This window comes from Heteronotia binoei, chromosome 11 (genome assembly GCF_032191835.1).
Source record: "Heteronotia binoei isolate CCM8104 ecotype False Entrance Well chromosome 11, APGP_CSIRO_Hbin_v1, whole genome shotgun sequence".
Taxonomy (NCBI): Eukaryota; Metazoa; Chordata; class Lepidosauria; order Squamata; family Gekkonidae; genus Heteronotia; species Heteronotia binoei.
In genome coordinates, this window is record NC_083233.1 from 78,322,706 (window position 1) to 78,347,826 (window position 25,121).

The window sequence follows — 25,121 nt, forward strand, 5'->3', positions numbered from 1 at the left end:
TGCAGAAGGGTGCTTGGCCTGAGGATATCTGGGAGATGCCATTAAGAAATGCTCACTGTTCTTCCAATGGGTTTTTCCAGACCAGCTCAAGGACTTCAGCCTGCTGTTTGCCCCAAGACAATTACTCTTTTGCTGCATTCGGGGGTAACAAAGGAAGCAGCATTTTGCTTACAACGGGAATGTATTGCTGGATTCCTGCATCCCCTCCCTTCTTCCCTCCTCACTCACACATGCAGCCGTGATCAACCGTAGCCCAACCACAAAGTCTTCGATTTACCTACCTCATCCAATTTGTCGTGGCATCCAAACCTAAGCAGAGAAACAATCTGGGGTTTGTTTCTTTCCCAGTAAATGGGATTCCTAATCAGGACTGAACTGTATAGTTAAGAATCCCAGTTCCCGAGAAAGAAACAAATCTCAGATTTGATAAACTACCCACACAGAGATACGCACAACAAACTGGAGTTAGCAGAAGAGCTGTGTGCCCAATCTTGGCATGCTAGATGAGGAAGGAAGGACAATCCAAGCCAGGTTTTTTGGGTTTTTTTTAAATATACGTGGCCAGGCTTGTAAAATCTCACTAGTCTGTGCCTCTTTGCTACCTGCCCAGTGTGTTGAGGTTACAACGCTAACCACAAAAGATTTGGAAACCTTTCCCACATCAATAGAGCACAAAATAATGCGCGTTTCCTCTTACATACTTTAAGCCAGGGGTGTAAAACATGCGGCCCGGGAGCCGAGTCAGCCTCCCAAGCAACTGACTCTTGTCTGCTTCCTTCTCCCTCTCTCTTGCTTCCTTCTGCATCTCAACTTGCTTTGTATGGCTTGCTCAATCGCACAGGAACTACAGAGCAAAACCTCGATTTTCTCCATTGGTTGAGGCTCCTCCCCCTCCTGGTCCCCTGGGGAGGAAGGAAAAGAGCCAGAGCTTCCTTGGATCCCATGGGAGAAATACAAAGAAAGCACCTTTAAAACCAACGAGCGCTAATGTTTTAAGTTTAAAAAAAAAAAACCCTTTAGTCATATTTGTCTGTGTCCCTTAAAAAGGTTATATCTCTGCTACCTAATTTTAAACAGGTATACACACGGCCCAGCCCGACAAGGTCTCATTTAGGTCAGACCCGGCCCTCATAGCAAATGAGTTTGACACCCCTGCTTTAAGATGCCTTATACTGAATCAGACCCTTGGTCTATCAAGGTCAACATTGTCCACTCAGACTGGCAGTGAGTCTCCAGGGTCTCAGCAAGAGTCTTACAGCCTCTTTCCAGGCAGCCATGTTATTTTCAAGCGAGAACAAACCAAAAATATACTCGAGCGTCCGTACCTTTGTTCTGTCTTCGATCTCATAGATGCGAAGCTGCATGGGAACATTAAAGCTGTGCAGGATGTTTCCGCCAAACACCAGGGAATCTACTGGAGTATAAACGGCATGTATCCACCCTAGAAGTGTTGGAGGAGGGGGAAAGAAAAAACAAAAACATACTTCCTGGGAAAACTGTCTCTTGCCGGAAGGGTGGATGGACTAATAAAATAGGTTGGTTTTCTTTGGTGTAAACAGAGAAAAGAAAACTCAACAAAAACAAAATTTCAAAGAAAGCAATATCAGAGGCTTACCCAATGAACAAACCATCACTTTCAAACTTCAATACAATTTCACACATCTGCGTGAAGGTCACAGATTGAACAGATGGACGGGTTGGCACTTGGTTGGAAAGGGTCCCCCACAAGCAATTATTATTATTCTTCCATTTTACAGTCCATGTTTCTTCTAATAAGCCCTGGGCAGCATATATGGGGATAAGGAATGGCATGATTGATGCAGACCAGTCCAGGGGGATTCCCAAGTGCGCATGCTTCCTTCCCTTGGACACAGCTAGAAAATCAAATTACTTTTCCCATAAACCAAAGTTTGGCATTTTGTCCAAATCACAAACCATGGTTTACTCTCTGTCATTCAAGTCAGGATTAAATTTAGGTTTGGAATCCTGCTTTGGTGGCCAAAGAAGCACCACAGATGGTGTTCAGACAAAATGACAAATTATGCTTTACCACGATGTTCATGTGGTGTATGGATGCATGGATGGAGAGGACAGGCTGTGCGAGCAAAGGATTCCCAGCCTTTTAGCACATGTGCCTGACCACTCATTACTCAGTGAACTACATGTTGAGCAGGGGTGTGAACCTGAACCTCCCCACTTTAGGTCCAATGCTAGCCTCTAAGCCAAGGGTGGCCAAATTGTGGCTCGGGAGCTCGGGAACTCTTAAAACCCCCACTACCCTGTTGGCAATCTTGGAGAAGGCATTTGTCTCCTGAAATCACTTCTCCAAGCCAAGCCAATCGGAAGCTTGGAGAATGCTTTTAAAGTTAAAAGTTGCTTTCCTTTCACCTCTCCCTCCCATTTTCCTTCCTTTCTTGCGAGTTTCAAACATCTGATGTTCATGTCTTGCAGCTCTCAAACGTCTGACATTCATTCGATGTGACTTACATTTAGCAAGTTTGATCATCCCTGCTCTAAGCTACGCAAAGGTAGAGTAATTTTAGAGAGTTGGAAATGTTTCAGAAACACTACCATGAAATTGGACGTCATTTCCTTCTGCAGGGGCCAAGTTAAAACCTTTCTCGTCCAAAGTCTTTTGTCCCAGTTAGGCTTTCTTAATTGATGTCAAGAGAGCTGGGAAGAATTTGGGATGGGATTTATCCAATGAGCTGCCTCATACCATGCTGATTTAATCCTACGTGCAAAAGGGAATCAACTCCTGTGAACTGCAAGCAGTATGAAGACTCTGCAGTGGCCAAGCCTAAAAAAATTATTAAGAGCATATTTTATCTGATCAGGCTCCCAGTTTCAGCAACTGATCTCAGGAAGTCTGGATTATCTGTCTACTTTATTTTTTTCATGCCCTTCCTCCATGGAGTTCAGACTTGCATGCACAGTTTTCCTTTCCCCATTTCATCTTCACAACAGCCCTGCAAGACAGGTCAGGCTCACAGATGGTGACTGGTTCAAGTTTAATCTGTGGCAGAGTATGGATTCCAAAAATTAGCTCAAAACATGAACTGCTATATACAAAACACTGCCTTTCTGAACACACTGTTCAGGACCAGCCACCCGCAAGGCCTGTCCTAAAGGTGCGCCCAGTGAAGAGAATGGTTTGGGAAACAGTTGCAGTTCTTGTGTTACCTGAAGGAATGAAGAAAGTGTGCCCTTGTTTCAGCTCAATTCTTTGGCATCGCTCCACCCTGTCTCCCAGAAATATATCGCTTTGCTTCCCCGAGAGAACCCACTCCTCATAGAGTTCTAGGTTCTGCAACGTGGGAGGGATCAACCAGAAGATCTAGGAAGAAAAGACAAGGAAGAAAGAAATAGCATCACTACCTACACGGATACATAAAGCTGCCTTATACTGAATCAGGCCCTTGGTCCTTACAAAAGAAGACGACGACTGCAGATTTATACCCCACCCTTCTCTCTGAATCAGACTCGGGAGCGGCTCACAATTTCCTATATCTTCTCCCCCCACAAAGCCCCCTATATCTTCTCCCCCCACAATCTCCTATATCTTCTCCCCCCACAAAGCTGGAATGGCCCTGGGTCAGCCACAACTCTCTTATCTGGGAGAACCGGGTTTGATTCCCCACTCCTCCACTTGCAGCTGCTGGAATGGTCTTGGGTCAGCCAGAGCTATATCTTCTCCCTTCACAATCTCCTATATCTTCTCCCCCCATAAAGCAAGCACTGTCTACTCAGACTGCCCGTATCTCTCCAGGGTCTCAGGCAGAGGTCTTTTGCCAGATGCATTTAACTGGAAATGCTGGGGATTGAACTTGGAACCTTCTGCATGCTAAGCAAGTGCTCTACCACTGAGCCACAGCCCCTTCGCAACGTGTGAAGCTGTCCACCCTTGGTCCATCAATGTCAGTACTGTCTACTCAGACTGGCAGTGACTCTCCGGGGGTCTCCGGTAGGGGTCTTTCACATCACCTGCTGCTAGATCCATTTAATTGGGAATGTTGGGGACTGGACCTGGGACCTTCTGTGCGCTAAGCAGATGCTCCACCACTGAGCCTCGGACCCTACCTATCCAAGGGATGCTCGCCTGAATTTCTCCTGTTTGAAAGTTGCCTCCACAGAGTAAGGAGAGGGATTCCCTCCATACTGCACCAGCCCCTTCTAGGAGGTATCAGGATACTACTAAAAAGCTCCCCTCACCAGCCTAGCCAAGCCACGAAATTGTCCCACGTGCAGCAGTAGCAAAGGACAGGCTTCACAGACTGAAAGCATACCTTTCGATCACTGGACTCTGTGCATGAAATTAAAAGACTGCCCTAGAAGCTTCTGGGGTGTCTTCTCTTTCCATGCTGGAAAAGCGATGGACCACCACCACCACCATGCCTATCTATATGTACAGTTGCAAAACAGATGTAAAATATAATACAGCGTCCAGCAGAAGCCTTGAGAGAGAAAAAAGAGGGATCCTCTTTGAACGAGCCCAAAGGACTCGAAGTTTGAAGCAAGCCAAGGCTAGCAGAAGAAGATATTGGATTTATATCCGGCCCTCCACTCCGAAGAGTCTCCGAGCGGCTCACAATCTCCTTTCCCTTCCTCCCCCACAACAGACACCCTGTGAGGTAGATGAAGATACTGGATTTATATCCCGCCCTCCACTCCGAAGAGTCTCAGAGCGGCACACAATCTCCTTTCCCTTCCTCCCCCGCAACAGAGACCCTGTGAGGTAGATGAAGATACTGGATTTATATCCCGCCCTCCACTCCGAAGTGCCAGTTGGTGTAGTGGTTAAGTGTGCGGACTCTTATCTGGGAGAACCGGGTTTGATTCCCCACTCCTCCACTTGCACCTGCTGGAATGGCCTTGGGTCAGCTATAACTCTCTTATATGGGAGAACCGGGTTTGATTCCCCACTCCTCCACTTGCAGCTGCTGGAATGGCCTTGGGTCAGCTATAACTCTCCTATCTGGGATAACCGGGTTTGATTCCCCACTCCTCCACTTGCAGCTGCTGGAATGGCCTTGGGTCAGCTATAACTCTCTTATCTGGGAGAACCGGGTTTGATTCCCCACTCCTCCACTTGCAGCTGCTGGAATGGCCTTGGGTCAGCTATAGCTCTCTTATCTGGGAGAACCGGGTTTGATTCCCCACTCCTCCACTTGCACCTACTGGAATGGCCTTGGGTCAGCCAGAGCTCTCTTATCTGGGAGAACCAGGTTTGATTCCCCACTCCTCCACTTGCACCTACTGGAATGGCCTTGGGTCAGCCAGAGCTCTCTTATCTGGGAGAACCGGGTTTGATTCCCCACTTCTCCACTTGCACCTACTGGAATGGCCTTGGGTCAGCCAGAGCTCTCTTATCTGGGAGAACCGGGTTTGATTCCCCACTCCTCCACTTGCACCTACTGGAATGGCCTTGGGTCAGCCAGAGCTCTCTTATTTGGGAGAACCGGGTTTGATTCCCCACTCCTCCACATGCAGCTGCTGGAATGGCCTTGGGTCAGCCAGAGCTCTCTTATCTGGGAGAACCGGGTTTGATTCCCCACTCCTCCACTTGCAGCTGCTGGAATGGCCTTGGGTCAGCCAGAGCTCTCTTATCTGGGAGAACCGGGTTTGATTCCCCACTCCTCCACTTGCAGCTGCTGGAATGGCCTTGGGTCAGCTATAACTCTCTCATATGGGAGAACCGGGTTTGATTCCCCACTCCTCCACTTGCAGCTGCTGGAATGGCCTTGGGTCAGCTATAACTCTCTTATCTGGGATAACCGGGTTTGATTCCCCACTCCTCCACTTGCAGCTGCTGGAATGGCCTTGGGTCAGCTATACCTCTCTTATCTGGGAGAACCGGGTTTGATTCCCCACTCCTCCACTTGCAGCTGCTGGAATGGCCTTGGGTCAGCTATAGCTCTCTTATCTGGGAGAACCGGGTTTGATTCCCCACTCCTCCACTTGCACCTACTGGAATGGCCTTGGGTCAGCCAGAGCTCTCTTATCTGGGAGAACCGGGTTTGATTCCCCCCTCCTCCACTTGCACCTACTGGAATGGCCTTGGGTTAGCCATAGCTCTCTTATCTGGGAGAACCGGGTTTGATTCCCCACTCCTCCACTTGCAGCTGCTGGAATGGCCTTGGGTCAGCTATAACTCTCTTATCTGGGAGAACCGGGTTTGATTCCCCACTCCTCCACTTGCAGCTGCTGGAATGGCCGTGGGTCAGCCAGAGCTCTCTTATCTGGGAGAACCGGGTTTGATTCCCCACTCCTCCACTTGCAGCTGCTGGAATGGCCTTGGGTCAGCTATAACTCTCTTATCTGGGAGAACCGGGTTTGATTCCCCACTCCTCCACTTGCAGCTGCTGGAATGGCCTTGGGTCAGTCATAGTTTGAAAGGGCAGCTGCTGTGAGAGCCCTTTTAGCCCCACCCACCTTACAGGGTGTCTGTTGTGGGGGGGAAAGATATAGGAAAGAAAGCAACTTTAACTTTAGATTCATCCTCCAAGTCGCCACTTTTAAAGAGAAATTCCTTCCCCAAGCAAAGGTGGTGGGGGCTTTGTAAGCCGCTCTGATTCAGAGAGAAGGGTGGGGTATATATCTGCAGTCTTCTTATTTGTTGCCATTTTTGTTTTTGGTGCCCTCTCAGCCCCACCCACCTCACAGGGTGTCTGTTGTCGGGGGAAGATAAAGGAGATTGTAAGCCGCTCTGAGTCTCTGATTCAGAGAGAAGGGCGGGGTATAAATCTGCAATTCTTCTTTTTCTTCACACACATTGTGTGACTCTCAAAGCCCCCACCACCTTTGCTTGGAGAAGGAATTTCTCTTTAAAAGTGGCGACTTGGAGGATGAATCTAAAGTTAAAGTTGCTTTCTTTCCACTGCCCACATCTATTTTCCTTCCTCCCTTGTCTTGCGGCTCTCCAACATCTGACATTTATTCTGGGTGGCTTTTATGTTAAGCAATTTTGGCCACCCCTGGGCTAAACTAAGGTAATCAGGATCCTCTGGATACCTGTCATCCCTTCCCCCACCAGTGTACAAATCCAACAATCTTCTCCGTGGATTGGCCTGATTCCTAATAGGAAGTCACCAGCTTTGCTATTACAGGAAACGGGCTAGGAATCTGTGACTACAGTACTGCTGGGGGGAGGGCGGGATTCCCACACCCTAATCTTGCCCTCTAGAATTCCACCCGCTCACATCACCTTAAGGAGGCCAGTTCCTCTGTCTCCTCCTGTTTCTTTTCCTCCTTCAACTGACTCAACTGCTCTCAACATTCCAAGAGCAATGAGCATGCCCAGTCCTTAGCAAGCTGTTGTCTGTGCATTTTCTTTAATTGACAAAGTCATATTTTGCTGCGTACCTGGAGAGTCCCTCAAATGTATAGGAATCCCCACACCAGAGAGCCAGTTTGGTGTAGTGGTTAAGTGTGCGGGCTCTTATCTGGGAGAACCGGGTTTGATTCCCCACTCCTCCACTTGCACCTGCTGGGATAGCCTTGGGTCAGCCAGAGCCCTCTTATCTGGGAGAACCGGGTTTGATCCCCCACTCCTCCACTTGCAGCTGCTGGAATGGCCTTGGGTCAGCCAGAGCTCTCTTATCTGGGAGAACCGGGCTGGATTCCCCAATCCTCCACTTGCAGCTGCTGGAATGGGCTTGGGTCAGCCATAGCTCTCACAGGAGTTGTCCTCGAAAGGGCAGCTTGTGGAAGAGCTCTCTCAGCTCCACCCATCTCACAGGGTTTGATTCCCCACTTCTCCATTTGCACCTGCTGGAATGGCCTTGGGTCAGCCAGAGCTCTGGCAGAGGTTGTCCTTGAAAGGGCAGCTGCTGTGAGAGCCCTCTCAGCCCCAACCACCTCACAGGGTGTCTCATAGAATCATAGAGTTGGAAGGGACCTCTAGTCCAACCCCCTGCACAATGCAGGAAACGCACAAACACTTCCCCCTAAATTCACAGGATCTTCATTGCTGTGAGATGGACATCTAGTCTCTGTTTCAAAACCTCCAAGGAAGGAGAACCCACCACTTCCTGTCTGTTGTGGGGGGGGGGGGAGAAGATATAGGAAATTGTAAGCCACTCTGAGTCTCTGCTTCAGAGAGAAGGGCGGGGTATAAATCTGCAGTCTACTTATTTGTTGCCATTTTTGTTTTTAGTGTTTTCTTGACTGGCTTGACTCACCAACGTTATCTATAGAAAATAATCTTTTATTATCAGATTGTTAATCTGTGTTTGTATTGTTGGGAGTTTCTGTTTAATGGATCTGTAATGTTAAGGGTTTCTGGTTAGGATTGAAGACCACCAAGGAAGTCCAGAGTTTCTATGCAGAGGCAGGGAATATAAAAAACAGCTCTGTTCTCCTTGAAAACCCTACAGGGTCTCCATAAATCGGCTGTGACTTGACAGAACTTTCCACCAGTATTAGTGTATTTTTATGCTAGGGGTTTTAACAATACAAGCAGTTCTGAGGAAGCCGAGAAGGCCAAAACACAGGGGCTGTTAAAAAGAAAAAGGGAATGGGATATTGAAACGTGTTTGCTTGATACAGAAGCAAAACACTCTTTCCGAGTATGTCGTTTTTCACAGATCAAGCTGTTTTCTGAAGATTCCGAGCATAAGCAATCACAAAGTTTTGTTTTGTTTTTAAAATCAGGGATGAAAATGCAGAAACTACCAGGCAGAGAATGAACGCCCGTCTCCCTCCTTCCTGCTCCCCTCCCCCACAAACCTCAAGTCCACTTACCTTCCCTCCTCGAAAAACATGATACCAAACTGAAGTGCCCCCGAAATCAATGTGAAAATCTGTGAAGCACCCTTTCACGCTCATCAGGCAATACCTGCAAAAAAGCATACAGATTTCCCTTAAAAAAAATAAATAAATAAAATAAACAGCCCACAGAAATCGAAGGCGTTTTTTTTCCATAGATCTGCAAAATCACAGCTCACTTGTTAATTTTTACGTTTCATTACCTACGTAAAAGACTCTGAGCAACACATCTTATAATCCTCAAAACAAAACCAACGCTAGAATTTTCGATGGGGGGTGGGGGGTGGGGATTCGTCTCTTGAGAGGGAAAATTCCAGGTTTCTGATTTAAGACATTAGGATAGAAATCGCACCAATCCACAACCACACAGTCGAAGCTGTTCTCTACATGCCCCTCCGGTCGCTCTGTGTGCCAAAGCAAACCCGGGAAAGGTTCGCACTCGAAACCCGAGAGAGCGCCGGCTGCTTTGCTTCAAGTTCTTTAGAAATGGTGTCAAAGAACAAAGTTTCAAACTGTTCCGTTTGAACCTAAACCCGCGGTGGATACCCAGTCGCTAAGAGTGCTGCTGCGGTGGAGGATGGGAAGAAAGAGAGAGAATCTTGCTAGAGCAATTAGCTGCACTTGGTGCTCCCAGCGCTTTTTGTGTTTATTTTTTTAAGGAAGCACGCTTCCTGGAAGGATGGAAAGAATCCATGGGTGGAATGGCGAAGTACCAAAGGCCACCACCACTCTCCCCAAGTGTTCTTTGCAAGAGTTTGAAAGCTGTCGCAGGGCACTCAGTCCGAGGAGGAGACATGCAGTTTCCCCTCTGCACGGCTCTCGATCCTCTCGCCTCCGTCCGTATCTAATGGCTGAATTATCGACTCTATTCACATGCTCACCGCAGGCACCTTCGCAAAGGAAAGGGGATGCATACCACTTAACCCACTAACCTCTTTCCCTCGTTCCGGTTGGTGGCTCAGGGTTCGGATCCATCACTCTTTCCCGTGTGCTTTTCTCAGCACTTCCCCGCAGAGCTGAGGTCGACATGCCAGAAAAGAGGTGCCCCCTTCTCTCGCCTCCCAAAAAGGCTCCAACCAACGGTGCCTTTTTTCTTCATTGCATTTCAGGTACTGGGGTTTCTCAGCAGTATGCAGACGGCATGCAAAAGTCCCTCTAGACGATAGGCTAGGACGGACCTTACCATGTGCCTCGGGAAGGCTAGCAAATCAGAAAGTCTTTGGATACATAAGAGCCTGCTGCCTAGCAACCCCATCCAGGGCCGGGAGTTGACAGAGTGATACGCAATGCTGTCATGAAGACGGTAAATTTGCAGGCTTTGGGGAGGGGGGGGTATGGAACCCACCCTCCTTGCGCCTCTGCTTGGCAAATAAAGAGCTTTCCCGTGCGCAGTTACAAGCCTCGCCTGTTTTCCTGCTCTAGAATTTCAGCGGCACTTCGAAGGCAGAGCGGAGATTTGTTTTTTTCTCCGCCCTGAGGGTATTTCAGATGCTTTTTCTTTTTTTAAAAAAAAAATGCAAAGATGAAAAAGAAAATCACGGTCTAGGAAGCGACGAGACTTTCAGGCCACCGTTTAGAAACAAGCCAGGCATGCGCAAGTTTGAGCCGAGAGCAACTCAGCATCTGATTGTGACCTCTGGGTCCTGCTTTTCAAAATATGAGCTCTTTCAACTCCTCTGTGCTTTCCAGATCGTCTGTTCCATTACCCATTATTATTTGTTTGTGTCTAAATGAGATGGAACCACACGGTTTCTCGAAGGCAGTTTGCAAGGAACTGACACATAAACTAACTTTTAATCGTGGATTGCGAGGAAAGGTTCGATTTAAAACAAGCGATCAGCGACTAATAACCGTGTCCGGATGCTTCGAAAGTTTTTTTTATAACTAAATACTTGTGGTAATTATCCTTTTCAGCTGCCACCAAGACAACACAGGGAGGGGAAATCCACAAAGAAGTCCACTTAAGGATTCTAGATTGTCACTCAAATGCTAAAAATGATTGCTTGCAGTTTTGCTCATCTGCTAAGGGAGGCGATCATCATGTGGAGTTGCTTTAGCCTGATTCAAGCACCACTGTTCCTCTCACCCAGTGCTGTTGGCCTTGATTGACACCCCAAGGTCGTCTCTGCCATCTTTGCTGGCTTTTTTTTAATGGAAGGTGCCAAGAACCAAACCTGAGACCTTCTGCATGCAAGTTATGTATCCTACAGCTGAGCTGTCGGCTCTCCTGTTAGTTTGCACGGACCACAACGCAACAACCTCATTCTGAAAAAAGCTCCAACGTATTTGAAACCGAGGAAAAACAGATCAATGGATAACGCACAAACTTTCCTATTTTAATGAGGCAATTTCAATAAACCCCCACAGAAACAAAACATCAGTTCCTAAGAATGGTTGATTTTTTCCCCCCCTAAAGGGATTACTTCGAGATCTTTAGAAGCCTCCTGTTGTTCTCTGTTTCCCGGCCAACTCTAACAAAGTGCAAAAGGCTCATTCTGTCTGTAAATTTCCCCCATGAACATAACGGAGGCTGCTTCTCCGCTTGACACTAGCAGCTGATGAAAGGGCTGGGGATCTGAAAAGCTCCCATCCGCCATGCAGTATCTAGCGAAATGCCTTTGCGTTGACCTCTACAGCTTCCTCTCCTCATAACGCTGCAGTCACATGGCCTCTCAGCACGCTGCTTCCATGCCACGGCTAATCTTACATCCCAGCCCAAGCTCACCGAGCAGTTCCTCGTCGCCAAACTGACACTTCTTTTGCTTGGGGGAAGATGGTCCAACTTTTTCAAAAAGGTCTGTTTGCACCCAGTAATGTCTGAGTGTCCATTTTGAGGGTAAAGAACGTCCCCATCTCGTTCCACTGGTACTCTCTTTGCATGTGGGGGGAGGGGAGAGAATTCTGGTTATGATGATGTTAAAAGAATGTACAGTCCTATATCCCTGAGAAGATCAAAGGGAAAAGCAGGACAAAAAAGGAAACTCTGCACTCCCTAAACTCCTGAGGCTTCCAAAAAAAAAAAAAAAAAAAGCTTTGCTTTCACAAGCATTTGCGCAACTCTCGAAAACTCAGGGTTTTTTTTTCAATTCAACACATATCTGTTGCTCAGATCCTTTAAATTAAGAGGACATTTAACATTATGTTTTCTGAGGCTTGCCTCTCCCACCTATCTTTTGTAATTTAAACATTTATTGGCCACCTTTTCCCCTTACAAAATTCGAGGCAGCTTACAGGATAACAATGATTTTAAAAACACATTAAAACTCAACTTGAATAAAAAAAATTTTTGTTTAAAAACATAAAATGTCACAAGTTACCTTTAAAAACTCCAATTTGTACTGCCAACAAATAAAAACTAAATTAGGGCAGTCCCAAATAAACCCTCAGAAAGTTTAACTTGTAAACTGAAAATCCACTCAATGGCTGCTCTCTTTTTAATTCTTTTCCAGAAAATATCAAAGTCAATTTCATAGGTGCCAAAACTATTTTTAAAAAATATCTCTTTCTCTCTCTCACACACACACGCGGTTCCAGGAATTTTCTGCACTGCCATTTAGTTGATACTGAACATGTGTGGCACTGGTTTCAGAGGATTCAGTGCGCACTTCTGCCAGTGCCTTTAATTGCTGCCAAATTAGAAGCAAAGTTGGCATTTGCATACACTCTCATACATACTGTGAAGCCAAAAAAGGCTCTTCCAAGGCTGCGTGGGTGTTATTTTCTTCCTGTGTCATCCCTGTGGATGTGTGGGCAGAGGTTTCCTCAACTGACACTCACCTAAGGTTGTCCTTTAGCATTTTTTTTTTAATCTCCTGTAGAGACGCTTTGCACATTTCCTCCCACTGGGCAGAAAATTCACAGCTGCATTAATATACACTACAGATTTACGCACAACTATGTAAGACACCGTTAAGAAAATCCAGAACAATGTGGAATAATAGAAAAGCTAGGGCACAGAATGACCTTTATTCAAGTAAAACAGGAGAAGGTAAGGCAAGAACAGGCGACCACAAAGCACAATTTTTGTCGGAACAGGAAATAAAGATAGGATTTCTATTTCCCTCCATATGACTCCATATTGCATATCATGTTTCAGTGGAAAATTTGCCCTTCTTTAAAACAGTACATTCTGGATTGCAGATATCCAGATTTCAGTCATACTGTCTCCACTTCCCAGTTATTTTCAGAACAGATTTTGCAGGTCTGCTCCAGCTAAAATCAACTTCAGCTATCAAAAACATCACACAGGTTCAAAAAGATGTTCAGGTCCACAAGGAAATGCCATGATCACAGACAAAGATATATTAAAGGGATAAAAAAATTCAGCCAATGTGACTACGGACTTTATAAATCAAACATCACACTGAAGAATAAATCGCATGACATAAAGCCAAAAGAAAATCCCAAAACTGATAGTATTATACATGGGAGGTCATTCTGGGAGTCTCGGTGGCAAATTTGGGGTTTTTCCCTGCATAGTGTATGAAACTGCTATGAAATACCGCCTGCTGTTCAGCAATGTTACATATTTCGTAGTTCCATTGAGAGCATTTTATCTTATTGCCTCTGCGTGTGGTTTGGGAGCTGCACGGAAGCAGAGAGAAGGGTGCTCCAAAGAGTGATGGTGAGAGCACAGAAGATTTGTGGATGTTCTCTCCCCTCATTGGTGGATCTGTATGATATGGGATGTAGAAGGAAGATACAAATGATCTTAAGGGACCCTTCACATCCGGGCCACTTGCTATTTGAGATTTTACCGTCAGGTAGGCGATATAGAGTGTTGAAGGCAAAGACAAATAGATTCAAGGGCAGCTTCTATCCAAGTGCCGTGGTTAAGCTAAATGCAGGGTTATGAATGGTTATGTGTTTTTAGATGCATTTAAATGGTCTATGTATATGTCCTTTTGTGGGTGTTGATGTGCTGGTATGTTTGTGGAAGAGCACCTCATTTCGTTGCTCTCATTTTCTTGAGAACAATGACAATAAATTTATCTATCTATCTATATATCTATCTATCTCTAAAAAATGAACATGAAAAATTCCTCATCTCAGTGAGAAAGAAGGACTATAAATAAAGTACGGCTAATAATACTGGAACTAAACAAACACAAGTGGGGACCCTTGATAGTCACGGGGGTGGGGTTAATCTCTCTGCCCATTGCTACTGATTCCCCCAAATGTCCCTCCTTATGCTCAAGAGGAGGGAGACTTGGGGGGGGGGAGAGAGATCCCATTTCCCCCATCGCCAAACTTGGCACAGCTCCAAGCCCCTCCAACTATTAAACCCAGCCTCTTCCTCCACTGCACATGGGCCCGGTGCATCTGCCAGCGTGGCTAACAGCCTCCTATGCCACAGCTGCTGACCTCTGCTGCCAGGCCAGGCGGGAGAGGCTCCTTCTGGGCTCAGAAGATTGCACGGCCCATGCCACTGGGCCCAGCGAGTCTTGCTTATTTATTTGTTTGTTTTAGTATATTTCTATTCCGCCCATTCCCCTTAGGGCTCAGGGCGGAGTACAGCATACGATAAAACAATAAAATACAGTAAAAACATTTTAAAAACAAACAACTCGACAGCACTCCGAGAAGTTACCCAGCCTGGCCGTCTCGCATCATGGTATCTCACAGTTGACAGTGCCGATAGGGGAGGCCGACCAGCTCAAGAATAGACGCCGTCAGCCTCAGCTAAAAGCCTGGCGGAACAGCTCCGTTTTACAGGCCCTACGGAAGGCTAATAAGCCAGGTAAGGCCCGGATCTCTGTAGGGAGCTGATTCCACCAGGTCGGGCCCAGGACCAAAAAAGCCATTTTTATTTATTTCATTCGATTTCTGTCCCACCCTTCCATAAGGCTCAGGGCGGGCTACAACAAGTTAAAACATTTAAAACAGATTAAAAAGGCAACAAAACAGATCCCATACATGACATAAACAGCACGACCTGTCATGGGTACTGGGGACCCTGCAGAAGAAGCTGAGCCTGCAGAAGAAACTGTGCCCCTGCCACCTGCACCAGTGCCCCTGCCTCCTGCTGGAGAAGATCCAAGCCCCCCTGCCTCGCCCTCTCGGGTGGCTCGTGTGCGTGACCACCTTCGTCAGGACCTCAGGGATCAGAGGAGGGCGGCACGCTCACGAGCAAGACGCTCCCTGAGCCCTGAGTTTTGAAAGGATTCTGGTCCTTCTAGGAGTGAGGATGCTTGAGTCTCAGCAGGATCCTGGCTGCCTCTCTGAGCCAGCAATTAGACCAAATGGGCAACAGAGAGCAGAGGGCTATATAGCTGTGGGCTTTGGGAGGAGGCTTTGTGGAAGCAACTAGTCACTTACCTGACGTTCTAGCATCCACTTCGGCTTTTGACTTTGGCTTCTGGACCCCCTGACTTTGGCTTTGACTTCTGGACCCCCTGACTTCGGCTTCTGAACCTCTGACCTGCGATACCTGGACTGTGATTCGGTTTTGGCGCCTTGGACCCTCTTTGCTCACCAGCTACAGACCTTGGACCGCCCCTGGACTTTGCCTGACCGGGCCCCAGCCCGTGACACGACCCCAGCTTCCCAGGGATTTAAACCTCACTGTTGTTTTAATTTTTCAACATTTTCTGCAAACCTGGGGTGCCCCAAGTTTGCTGAAAAAAAACTCTTTAGCCTCCCACGTGTCCCTGATCTGCAGATTTACCTATCCACAGATCAATCAGTCAATAACCTTTATTGACAAAAAAGACAGCATGGCAGCAGAGAATCAAGTTCAAATTTCACACAACTATTTAATTACTATATATGGAATTTATTTCCACAGCTAGGCCAACGCGTCTGATGATCCGAGCAAATAGGCTTTTGCTCCGTGTTCTCACGCACAGATGCCACATATAACTTTCCACCGAGGCAAACGTTTAAGAAACAAACCCATGCTGAAGTAATGTTGCCAGCCTTCAAGGTGAGGCCTGGAACGACAACTGCGCTCCAGACGACAAAGGTCATGGAGCCGATGGCTGCTTTGGAGAGCTCGATGGCATTAATAATACCCCTCAAAGGTCCCTCCCATCCCCAAACTCAACCGGCGTCAAACTCCACCCCCAGATTTCCAGGTTTTTCCCAATTTGGATGCTGAAGGAGGTCATATGTGCATCCGCATTCAGGTTTCAAGCTAATTCTGACACGCAAGAGTGTTCCACAAAAACGCTGGGAAAGAGGCTACTGTGAGGGTAGAGAGGCACATTTATACTGTTGGGCCACGCTTCCAGGGGAATGGGCAAAATAAATTAAACGACGATTTATGCACTCCCTAGGCCCAAAGCAAGAAGCATAGTTTTTAAGTTCCCCAGAACAAAGCAAGTTTTTAAGTTCCCCAGAACTCTTCATCAGCCTAGCTGTGCAGTGCAAGACAAAATATCAAGGGGGGGGGAGGGAGAGAAGAGAAAAGCAGTATTTTAGGACACGATGAAAAAAACCATCATGTCTGCACTTGGATGGATTTACCAACGTGCCCTGAAACATCTCTAAACCCCCGCCCTCTTCCTTCCTCATCCTGAACACGCAGCCTTGATGAAGAGTTCTGGGGAACTCACAAACTTGCTCCATTTGGCTGGTTCTAATAAACAGGTTCTAATAGTTTCTGTTGTTTATGGATTTTTTTTTAAGGGACAAAACTTCATTTTTGGCAGAAAAGTCAGCCACAGATGGCCAGGCCAACGTTACAGGACTTCCCTTGAGCAAACTGATGAGGAAACTGGAGGGGGAATGTTAGCAAAAAATTGTGACTGAGGGGAGCTTATCCAACTGAGCAGCCTGCACCACCCCAAAAAAGACTCCCCTTCCCGCCCGCCCAAAAAAAGCCAACCTATTTGTACGGATCATCAGAAGCATTGGCCTAGCTGTAGAAATAAATTCCATATATAGTAATTAAACAGTTGTGCGAAATTTGAACTTGATTCTCCACAGCCATGCTGTCTTTTTGTCATGGTGCAAGACAAAGGATTCTCCCCCCCCCCCCCCCCCTTCCCTAGATCAGTGCTTTTCAACTTTTTGAGGTAGGGGACCGTCTTCTAAACTTACTGAAGCTTTTGCAGAGTAACTCCAAATTTTATCCCTCAAGAAATTAGAGGGAGGCAGAATGGGTAACATTTGCTACTAAGGGGTTTATCCAGCTGAGTTGCCTTTGCACACACCCCAAAAGAGACTCCCCCTCCCCCCCAAAACCCCTAATGCATCAACCAAATGCCTCGAGTGGAATGTTGCCTCCCCCAGAAATTGCGAGGGGGGGAACAACAGCTCACCTTTGTCACTGAAGGGAGCTGAGTGACCTACAAGCACACCCCCCCCCCCAATAAAAGAGACTCAACCTGCCCTGGAAAACCCCACAGCACTTACCAAAGACCTAAAGTGAAGTTTGTCAGGAAATTTGAGGGTGGGGCAGGGTTTATAATGGCAAACCTTTGTGACTGATTCGAGCTTATCCAACTGAGTTGCCTTTGCCCCCCCAACAGAGACTCCCCCCTCCAAAAAATACAATGCAGAACCCAAATGTCTCAAATGAAACGTTGTCCCCCAGGAAATTTTTTTTGGGGGGGGAGTGGCTGAGCTTTGTGATTGATGGAAGGTTTTCCAGCTGAGTTACCTTTGCACCCCCCAAGAGACTGGAAACCCCCCCCCCCCAAAAAAAAGAAACCCCACAACAGTAATCAAAGGCCTAAAGTAAAGTATTGTCTCCCAGAAAACTGGGGGGGAGGGGGGAACAGTTAACATTTGTGACTGATGGGAGCTTCTCCCAGCTGAGCGGCCTACACACACTCCCAAAAAGAGACACCCCCTCCAAAAAACGCACCAATGCATCAATCAAATGCCTCAAGTGAAATGTTGTCCCCCAGGAAATTGTGAACAACAGCTAACCTTTGTCACGGAGGGGAGCTTCTCCAGCTAAATTACCTACAGCTCCCCCAAAAGAGACTCATTTCCCCCACCCCACAAAAAAAACCCCGCAGCAATAACCAGAGATTTAAAGTAAAGCATTGTCTCTGAGGAAATTGGAGGGTGGGGGGAATGGCTAACTTTTGTGACTCAGGGGAGCTAATCTGGCTGAGTTGCCTACATACCCCCACTCCTTAAAAACACAACACAGCAGTAACTAAAGGCCTAAAGCACATATAGGCCTTGCCTGGCCTCTCTCCTCCGCCTCACATCCAGCTTAGAGCCCCCCTCCCTCCCTGACAGGGAAGAATAACCACACCACGCACCGACTTTGCTCCTGCTTCATGTCTGGCCATACAACTGTCCCCTCTTTTTTGTTTTGGAGGAAGACACAGCCAGCCACAAAGGGTTGGTGGATGCAAGCAGGCAGCATGATTTATACATGGCAGAATTCCTTCCCAGTACATAAGAAGATCCCAGAGATATACGGTCTCTGAGGTTTCAACTAGCTACCATGGCTAAGTCATTGATGGAGCTCTTCTCCAGGGATTTGACTTTTAAAGTCATCCTTGCTGTTGTCCATCACTGTCCTGTTTGTAATTAAGCTAATTAAGAATTGCTTCCTTTGGTCATGTTAGCGGCCACCCCATGTTTGCGTAGAAATCTACAAGAATTCTATACAAAGTGGCCTCTGGTTCATGAAAGCTCATGCTAGAATAAAAAAGGGTTAGTTTTTAAGAGGCCACCAGACTATTGTGTATTTCTGCACATATATATGGATTATCATGAGTTACTAAGACGCAGAATTGTTTCACTCCATGTACATGCACTCAAGAACATAAGAGAAGCCGTGCTGGATCAGGCCAATGGTCCATCCAGTCCAACACTCTGTGTCACATAAGAATATAAGAGAAGCCATGTTGGATCAGGCTAATGGGCCATCAAGTCCAACACTCTGTGTCACAGAAGAACATAAGAGAAGCCATGTTGGATCAGGCCAATGGCCCCTCCTGTCCAACACTCTGTGTCACATAAGAGAAGCCATGTTGGATCAGGCCAATGGTCCATCCAGTCCAACACTCTGTGTCACATTGTGGCCAAAACCCAGGCACCATCATCAGGAGATCCACCAGTGGGGCCAGAGTTCCAGAAACCCTTCCACTATTGCTCCCCAAGCACTAAGAATTGCTCTTGCTACAAGTCTAGGTAAAACAAAAGGACATCACTAAGAAATACATGTCCTGGGTTTTGCCCACTGGGTGACCCAGAGTATTGCACTGTATGAACCATTGGTCTGATCCAACATGGCTTCTGTTATGTTCTTATGTTTGGAGCAGCAATTCTCGGTATTAACTGGCAACTTTTATTACCTTTTATTGGTTTCCCACGCAAATGCTATCCAGACCAAATGGTCTTCCAATTTATTACACTATTTTGCCATTTGATCCTAACTTTGTATCAGTTTACACTCTTAACCCGCCAGCTATATGTATTTCTGCTTCAGTGTACCCCATTCCCTTGTCTGAAGTGTGCATGCATACGAAAGCTTACATTCCGAATAAAACTTTGTTGGTCTTAAAGGTGCCACTTGACTCCTACTTTGTTCTAGTGCTTCAGACCAATATGGCTGCCCCCCTGGATCTCTGTCCACAGCTCTAGCCAGAGCTGCTTTGGCAAAGAGGTGCAGATTTCGCTAACAGTACACAGCTGCGTTCTGAGACAGCCTCCCGCCCCATGCACACACACTTTTGCTGTGCAATCCTGTGCATATCTGGTCAGAAGCAAGTCCTGATTTATCCAGCAGGGCTTCCACCCAGGTTAAGAATTTTTAGGTTTGCAGCATTAGTCTCTTGCACTGCAAAACACCTCATTTGTGATGGAGGCAGGGGAGAGAACAGGCTAACTCAAGGTTTTTCACATTTAAAGTTAATTGTCTGCTGAAACGGCCGCCAGCTATGCACTGGCAGTGGCAACCACTGCACAGTAGCAAACAAAATCCGAAATGACGCTAGCTGCATGTAGAAATATGCAGCACGGAGCACAGCATGAGTCCAAAACTTCTGACAGAAACTTCTGATATGCATTTTTTAAATATCAATTAAAACTGGAGGCTCGGGTTAGGCATTTAACCAGTGGGAAAGGATTTGGCCGCCTGAAATATCGTTAGAGATATTTCAGCCATAAGAGCGTTTAAATTGCAAACAAATTCCTTCACTGCGACTGCGAAACAGTGACATTAACTTAAACATTTAAAATGATCTAGGTTAGGTAAAATATCTATAACTGCAAACGATTTGCTGAATTAAACTTTTATCCTAGAACACCAAAGTATCAAGCCAACATTTACATTTTTTAAAAAGACGTAAAACAAAAAGAAAGCAAAGTAACAGCAGCTATTAAAAACAAAAGGCAATGATTCTCACATGACCCCATAATGAAATGAAAAAACAAACTTCCACCTACACAGGGGCATTTCTGGCCATGGAATACGGGACAATATTTGACCACAATAAGTGCCAACTGACTGGCATGCAACCTTTTCACACACTCAGTTTCCCTGTTAAGCCTTTTGAAATGTAATGTGTGCAAAGGGTAAAAGCAGGCGTTGAATTCAGCAGGAGCTCACAAGAGCACAGCTCCTGAACCTTTCTGAAGGTTCCCCCTCCTCCTCCCCACCTACCTTGTCCACTGAATAGTAGGTGCAGCTGCATAACAATCCCTGGATTAGGAGAGCGGGCAGCCAGCCAGCCAGCCACCAAGAGATTTGCCATACTCCCAGCAGCCCTCATTAACCCCTGGAGAAGCCCATGCCACCCTTTCTCTACTTCTTATGTGATTTTGGGTGGTGGGTGGCTTCCTGGCCTTTTGACTGGGGGGCGGGGTGGCCAAGGAAAGCCCCAGGTGAGAGAGGCCTGCTTGGGCTGGCTGGATCTCTAGACAGCCCAAGAAGGCCTCGCTTACCTGGGGCTCTCCTTTATTGCATCAGGTTGTTTTTGGCTGGTGGGGGGGGGCAGCATTATGCTAATAAGTTGTGCTAATGATCTCCACCACCTATTTTTCTACAAAACAACCCCCTGGGTAAAAGTAAGAATCAATCACTCTCAAGAACCTGCTTGTCTGTGCTTCTGCACGTTGAGGTCAAAAAGTTACTCACACAGAGTTGCGATGGGTAGACTCTTCCAAGCCCAGCTAATTCCGCAGCACCTCTGTATGAAGAGTGACCAAATGATCCAGCCATTCCCAATGCAGTGATGCAGAAAATTTCCAGTCAGCCTCTAAGAAGGCCGACTGGAAATGGAAGCAAGGGTAAACCAGTGAACCGTGCAGAGACACTAAATATTTTCCTCTGTGACCAAATACTTTTGAATTCACTGAACCTTCTAATTGCTTAATTATTTCTCAGGACACGGTCGTGGTTTCCTTGTTGGAAACGGTTTGGGAATTCCTGCCTTAAGTGGGAAGCAAATCACCCACTTCTGCTCGACTAAAGGAATCCTCTGCGATATTCAGACCATTAAAGATGGCAAGGGGGACTGGGGAGGATGCTAAAGAGTTAATGGGGCAAATCCAGGTCAGCCTCCCTGTTTTCCCGAGCTCTGTAACCGAACCAGCGAGGCAGATGGAATTATCTCTAACTCCATCCCTTTGCACAGAACTGTGCAGACTGCAGCCAAAAACCAAACATTAGTATTTGCCGATACCATCTGTGTTTGTAAAAAAACCACCACTGCTTCTTTTTCCTGGCCTGCTTTCTATTTCAGAGAATCGGCTTAGCATCAGATATAGAACACGGCATATTTCACTAGAAATACGCATTAGTACCTGGGCAGTATGTAATTGCAGGGCTTTTGGTTTTTTAGCAGGACCGCACAGGAACGCAGTTCTGGCTGGCTTGGCAACAGGGGTGTGGCCTAAAATGCAGATGAGTTCCTGCTGGGCTTTTTCTACAAAAAAGCCCTGTGTGCAACAATGGTGGCACCAGAGGGTGTGGCCTAATATGCAAATGAGTTCAAGCTGGGCTTTTTCTGCAAAGAAAGCACCCTGTGTACATATGCTAAGATGACTCAACCGTGTACAAAATTAAATCCAGACTGTAAAAATGGACACAGAATTCTACTTCCGCAATGTTTTTAGCTTCCGTTTAAAACAAAACGTATTTTTGCCCTCATGACTGCAAAGGTCTACTGAAAGCGTGCAATATCTAGGGAGCTCTCAAAGGACTGGCTGGAAAAGGTTACAAGCAAAGCTTCAGCACTGTGCCTTCATCCACGACCAGCAAATAAAAGCATGCAATATAACTAAACCCGCCAGGACTTCTGCCTGTGCAAACCCTATTACAAGAACATAAGAGAAGCCATGTTGGATCAGACCAATGGCCCATCCAGTCCAACACTCTGTGTGACATAAGAACAGAAGAGAAGCCATGTTGGATCAGGCCAATGGCCCATCCAGTCCAACACTCTGTGTCACATAAGAACATAAGAGAAGCCATGTTGGATCAGGCCAATGGCCCATCCAGTCCAACACTCTGTGTCACATAAGAACATAAGAGAAGCCATGTTGGATCAGGCCAGTGGCCCATCCAGTCCAACACTCTGTGTCACATAAGAACATAAGAGAAGCCGTGTCGGATCAGGCCAGTGGCCTCTCCAGTCCAACACTCTGTGTCACATAAGAACATAAGAGAAGCCGTGTTGGATCAGGCCAATGGCCCATCCAGTCCAACACTCTGTGTCACATAAGAACATAAGAGAAGCCACGTTGGATCAGGCCAATGGCCCATCCAGTCCAACACTCTGTGTCACATAAGAACATAAGAGAAGCCGTGTTGGATCAGGCCAATGGCCCATCCAGTCCAACACTCTGCGTCACATAAGAACATAAGAGAAGCCGTGTTGGATCAGGCCAATGGTCCATCCAGTCCAACACTCTGCGTCACATAAGAACATAAGAGAAGCCATGTTGAATCAGGCCAGTGGCCCATCCAGTCCAACACTCTGTGTCACATAAGAGAAGCCACGTTGGATCAGGCCAATGGCCCATCCAGTCCAACACTCTATGTCACATAAGAACATAAGAGAAGCCATGTTGGATCAGGCCAGTGGCTCATCCAGTCCAACACTCTGTGTCACATAAGAGAAGCCACGTTGGATCAGGCCAATGGCCCATCCAGTCCAACACTCTGTGTCACATAAGAACATAAGAGAAGCCATGTTGGATCAGGCCAATGGCCCATCCAGTCCAACACTCTGTGTCACATAAGAACATAAGAGAAGCCATGTTGGATCAGACCAATGACCCATCCAGTCCAACACTCTATGTCACACTGTGGCCAAAAAACCCAGGTGCCAAGAGGAGGTCCACCAGTGGGACCAGGACACTAGAAGCCCTCCCACTGTTGCCCCCACCCCACCAAGCACCAAGAATACAGAGCATCACTGCCCCAGACAGAGAGTTCCAACAATACACTGTGGCTAACAGCCACTGATGGACCTCAATCATCACAGATCAGCCAATCCCTGCCAAGACGTTTCAGGCTGTTTTCCCTTCTCGGTGATAAGCGTGCATCAATGAGCCCATCGAAGCCAGAGGTTTCACCACCACCACTACACCAAGCACCACAACATCCCTTCGCATATCATAAAACATAAACTAATACCTTAAAAAAAACATTCCAAGGTTGCATCAGGCTGGCGAGCTAAGTGCAAGGGCGCAACTTCTCAAGACACAAAAACACATACTTGCATTTCTTTGCAACACATAAACAAAACCATCTATGTGGAGAATGGACATCGAGAATTCCAGAGACCCTAATCAAAATTATTTTCAACTTTGCAGAAGAAAAAAAATCAAACATACCGAAATGTATGTATTCATCAAATGCAAGATAATTTTTTTCCAGGGCTTTTTTTGCAGCAAGAACTTCTTTGCATATTAGGCCACACACCCCTGTTGTAGCCAATCCTCCTGGAGCTTACAGTAGGCCCTGTAAGAAGAGCTCTGTAAGCTCTTGGAGGACTGGCTACATCAAGGGGTGTGGCCTAATATGCAAAGGGATTCCTGTTACAACAAAAGCCCTGATTTTTTTCCCCAGGTATCCCAGCAAAAGAAGAGAGCATCATCTTACATTTGCACACAAGTTACAGTTATGTTTAGTAATACTGTTTTGTGTGTGGATACCATTTTGGCGGGGAGGGCGGGATATAAATAAAAATTATTATTATTATTATTATTATGGGGGTTTGTCTTACATTCATAGCTATCTTCCTTTCAAGCAAACACAGTAAAACCAGAAACAACTAAGGCCATGCAGAAATCCCTAAATAAATGTTCCCAAATACTGACAAGCAAAAAACCCATTTTTTTGTAAGATATGAACCGCACTGAAGAAGACAATGGAATGAGTAACAAATATTATCTCCAAATATGTTTTCTTTAGATAAGACTGGTGAGTTGTAGAGAAACTGCTGAGAGCAGATCTGTGCACACTGAAATATGAGACTATATAACAATGGACGAAATCACTGCTGATTTAGATGATGATGACCCAGTCAAAGCTGCCCAGAGTTTTTTTGCTAAATGGTATCCGGTACTTGAACCAGTTTGGTGTACGAGAGCCAATTTGGTGTAGTGGTTAAGTGTGCGGACTCTTATCTGGGAGAACCGGGTTTGATTCCCCACTCCTCCGCTTGCACCTGCTAGCATGGCCTTGGTCAGCCATAGCTCTCGCAGAGTTGCCCTTGAAAGGGCAGCTTCTGGGAGACCTCTCTCAGCCCCACCCACCTCACAGAGTATCTGTTGTGGGGGTGGGGAAGGTAAAGGCGATTGTGACTACTCTGAGATTCAGAGTATAGGGCAGGATATAAATCCAATGCCTTCTTCTTCTATGTGCACAGGTACTGAGCCCTGCCAGATATTCAGATAAAGGATCTCAGGAACTGATACTGAGATAGGTGCTTCTCTGCCTTGAGGTCCTGAAGAGCTGCTATCAATGAGAACTGTCATCTTCAGAGGCCCTGTTTCATCTGTCCCCACCACCTGAAGCTAGGCTAGGGTTGCCAGTTCCAAGGTCCCAGTAGGGGTTACCCTGGTTTTTGGTGTGCACCCGGAAGTGACATCATCACATGTGGCAACACTCTGGTTTGGGAGCATAAGAACTTAAGGGAAGCCATGTTGGATCAAGCCAATGGCCCATCCAGTCTAACACTCTGTGTCACACAGTGACCAAAAACCCAGGTGCCATCAGAAGGTCCAACAGTGGGGCCAGGACACTAGAAGCCCTTCCACTGTATTCTCCCCAAGCACCCAGAATACAGAGCATCACTGCCCCAGACAGAGAGTCCCAACGGTAAGCTGTGGCTAATAGCCACTGATGGACCTCTGCTCCATATGCTTATCCAATCCCCTCTCGAAGCTGTCTTCAAGAGGGGATTTTGGAGCAAAACTCTATGGTTTGAAGT

The 25,121-nt window shown here is 46.6% G+C and overlaps 1 protein-coding gene across 5 annotated transcripts in view; it reads right to left on the reverse strand.

The window, feature by feature from the left end:
- KDM2B (lysine demethylase 2B) overlaps positions 1-25,121 on the reverse strand; it is a 147,783-nt gene that overhangs the window by 89,091 nt on the left and 33,571 nt on the right. For 4 of the 5 annotated variants that reach the window (XM_060250138.1, XM_060250139.1, XM_060250136.1 and 1 more), the window contains 3 exons: positions 8,743-8,836; positions 3,184-3,337; positions 1,326-1,441 (listed from right to left, as the gene is read on the reverse strand). In XM_060250138.1, the coding sequence (XP_060106121.1) occupies positions 1,326-1,441; positions 3,184-3,337; positions 8,743-8,836 (364 nt within the window). Of the gene's footprint in view, positions 1-1,325; positions 1,442-3,183; positions 3,338-8,742; positions 8,837-9,698; positions 9,753-25,121 lie in introns of those variants that run through there. The other variant, XM_060250141.1, reaches the window with a different exon arrangement.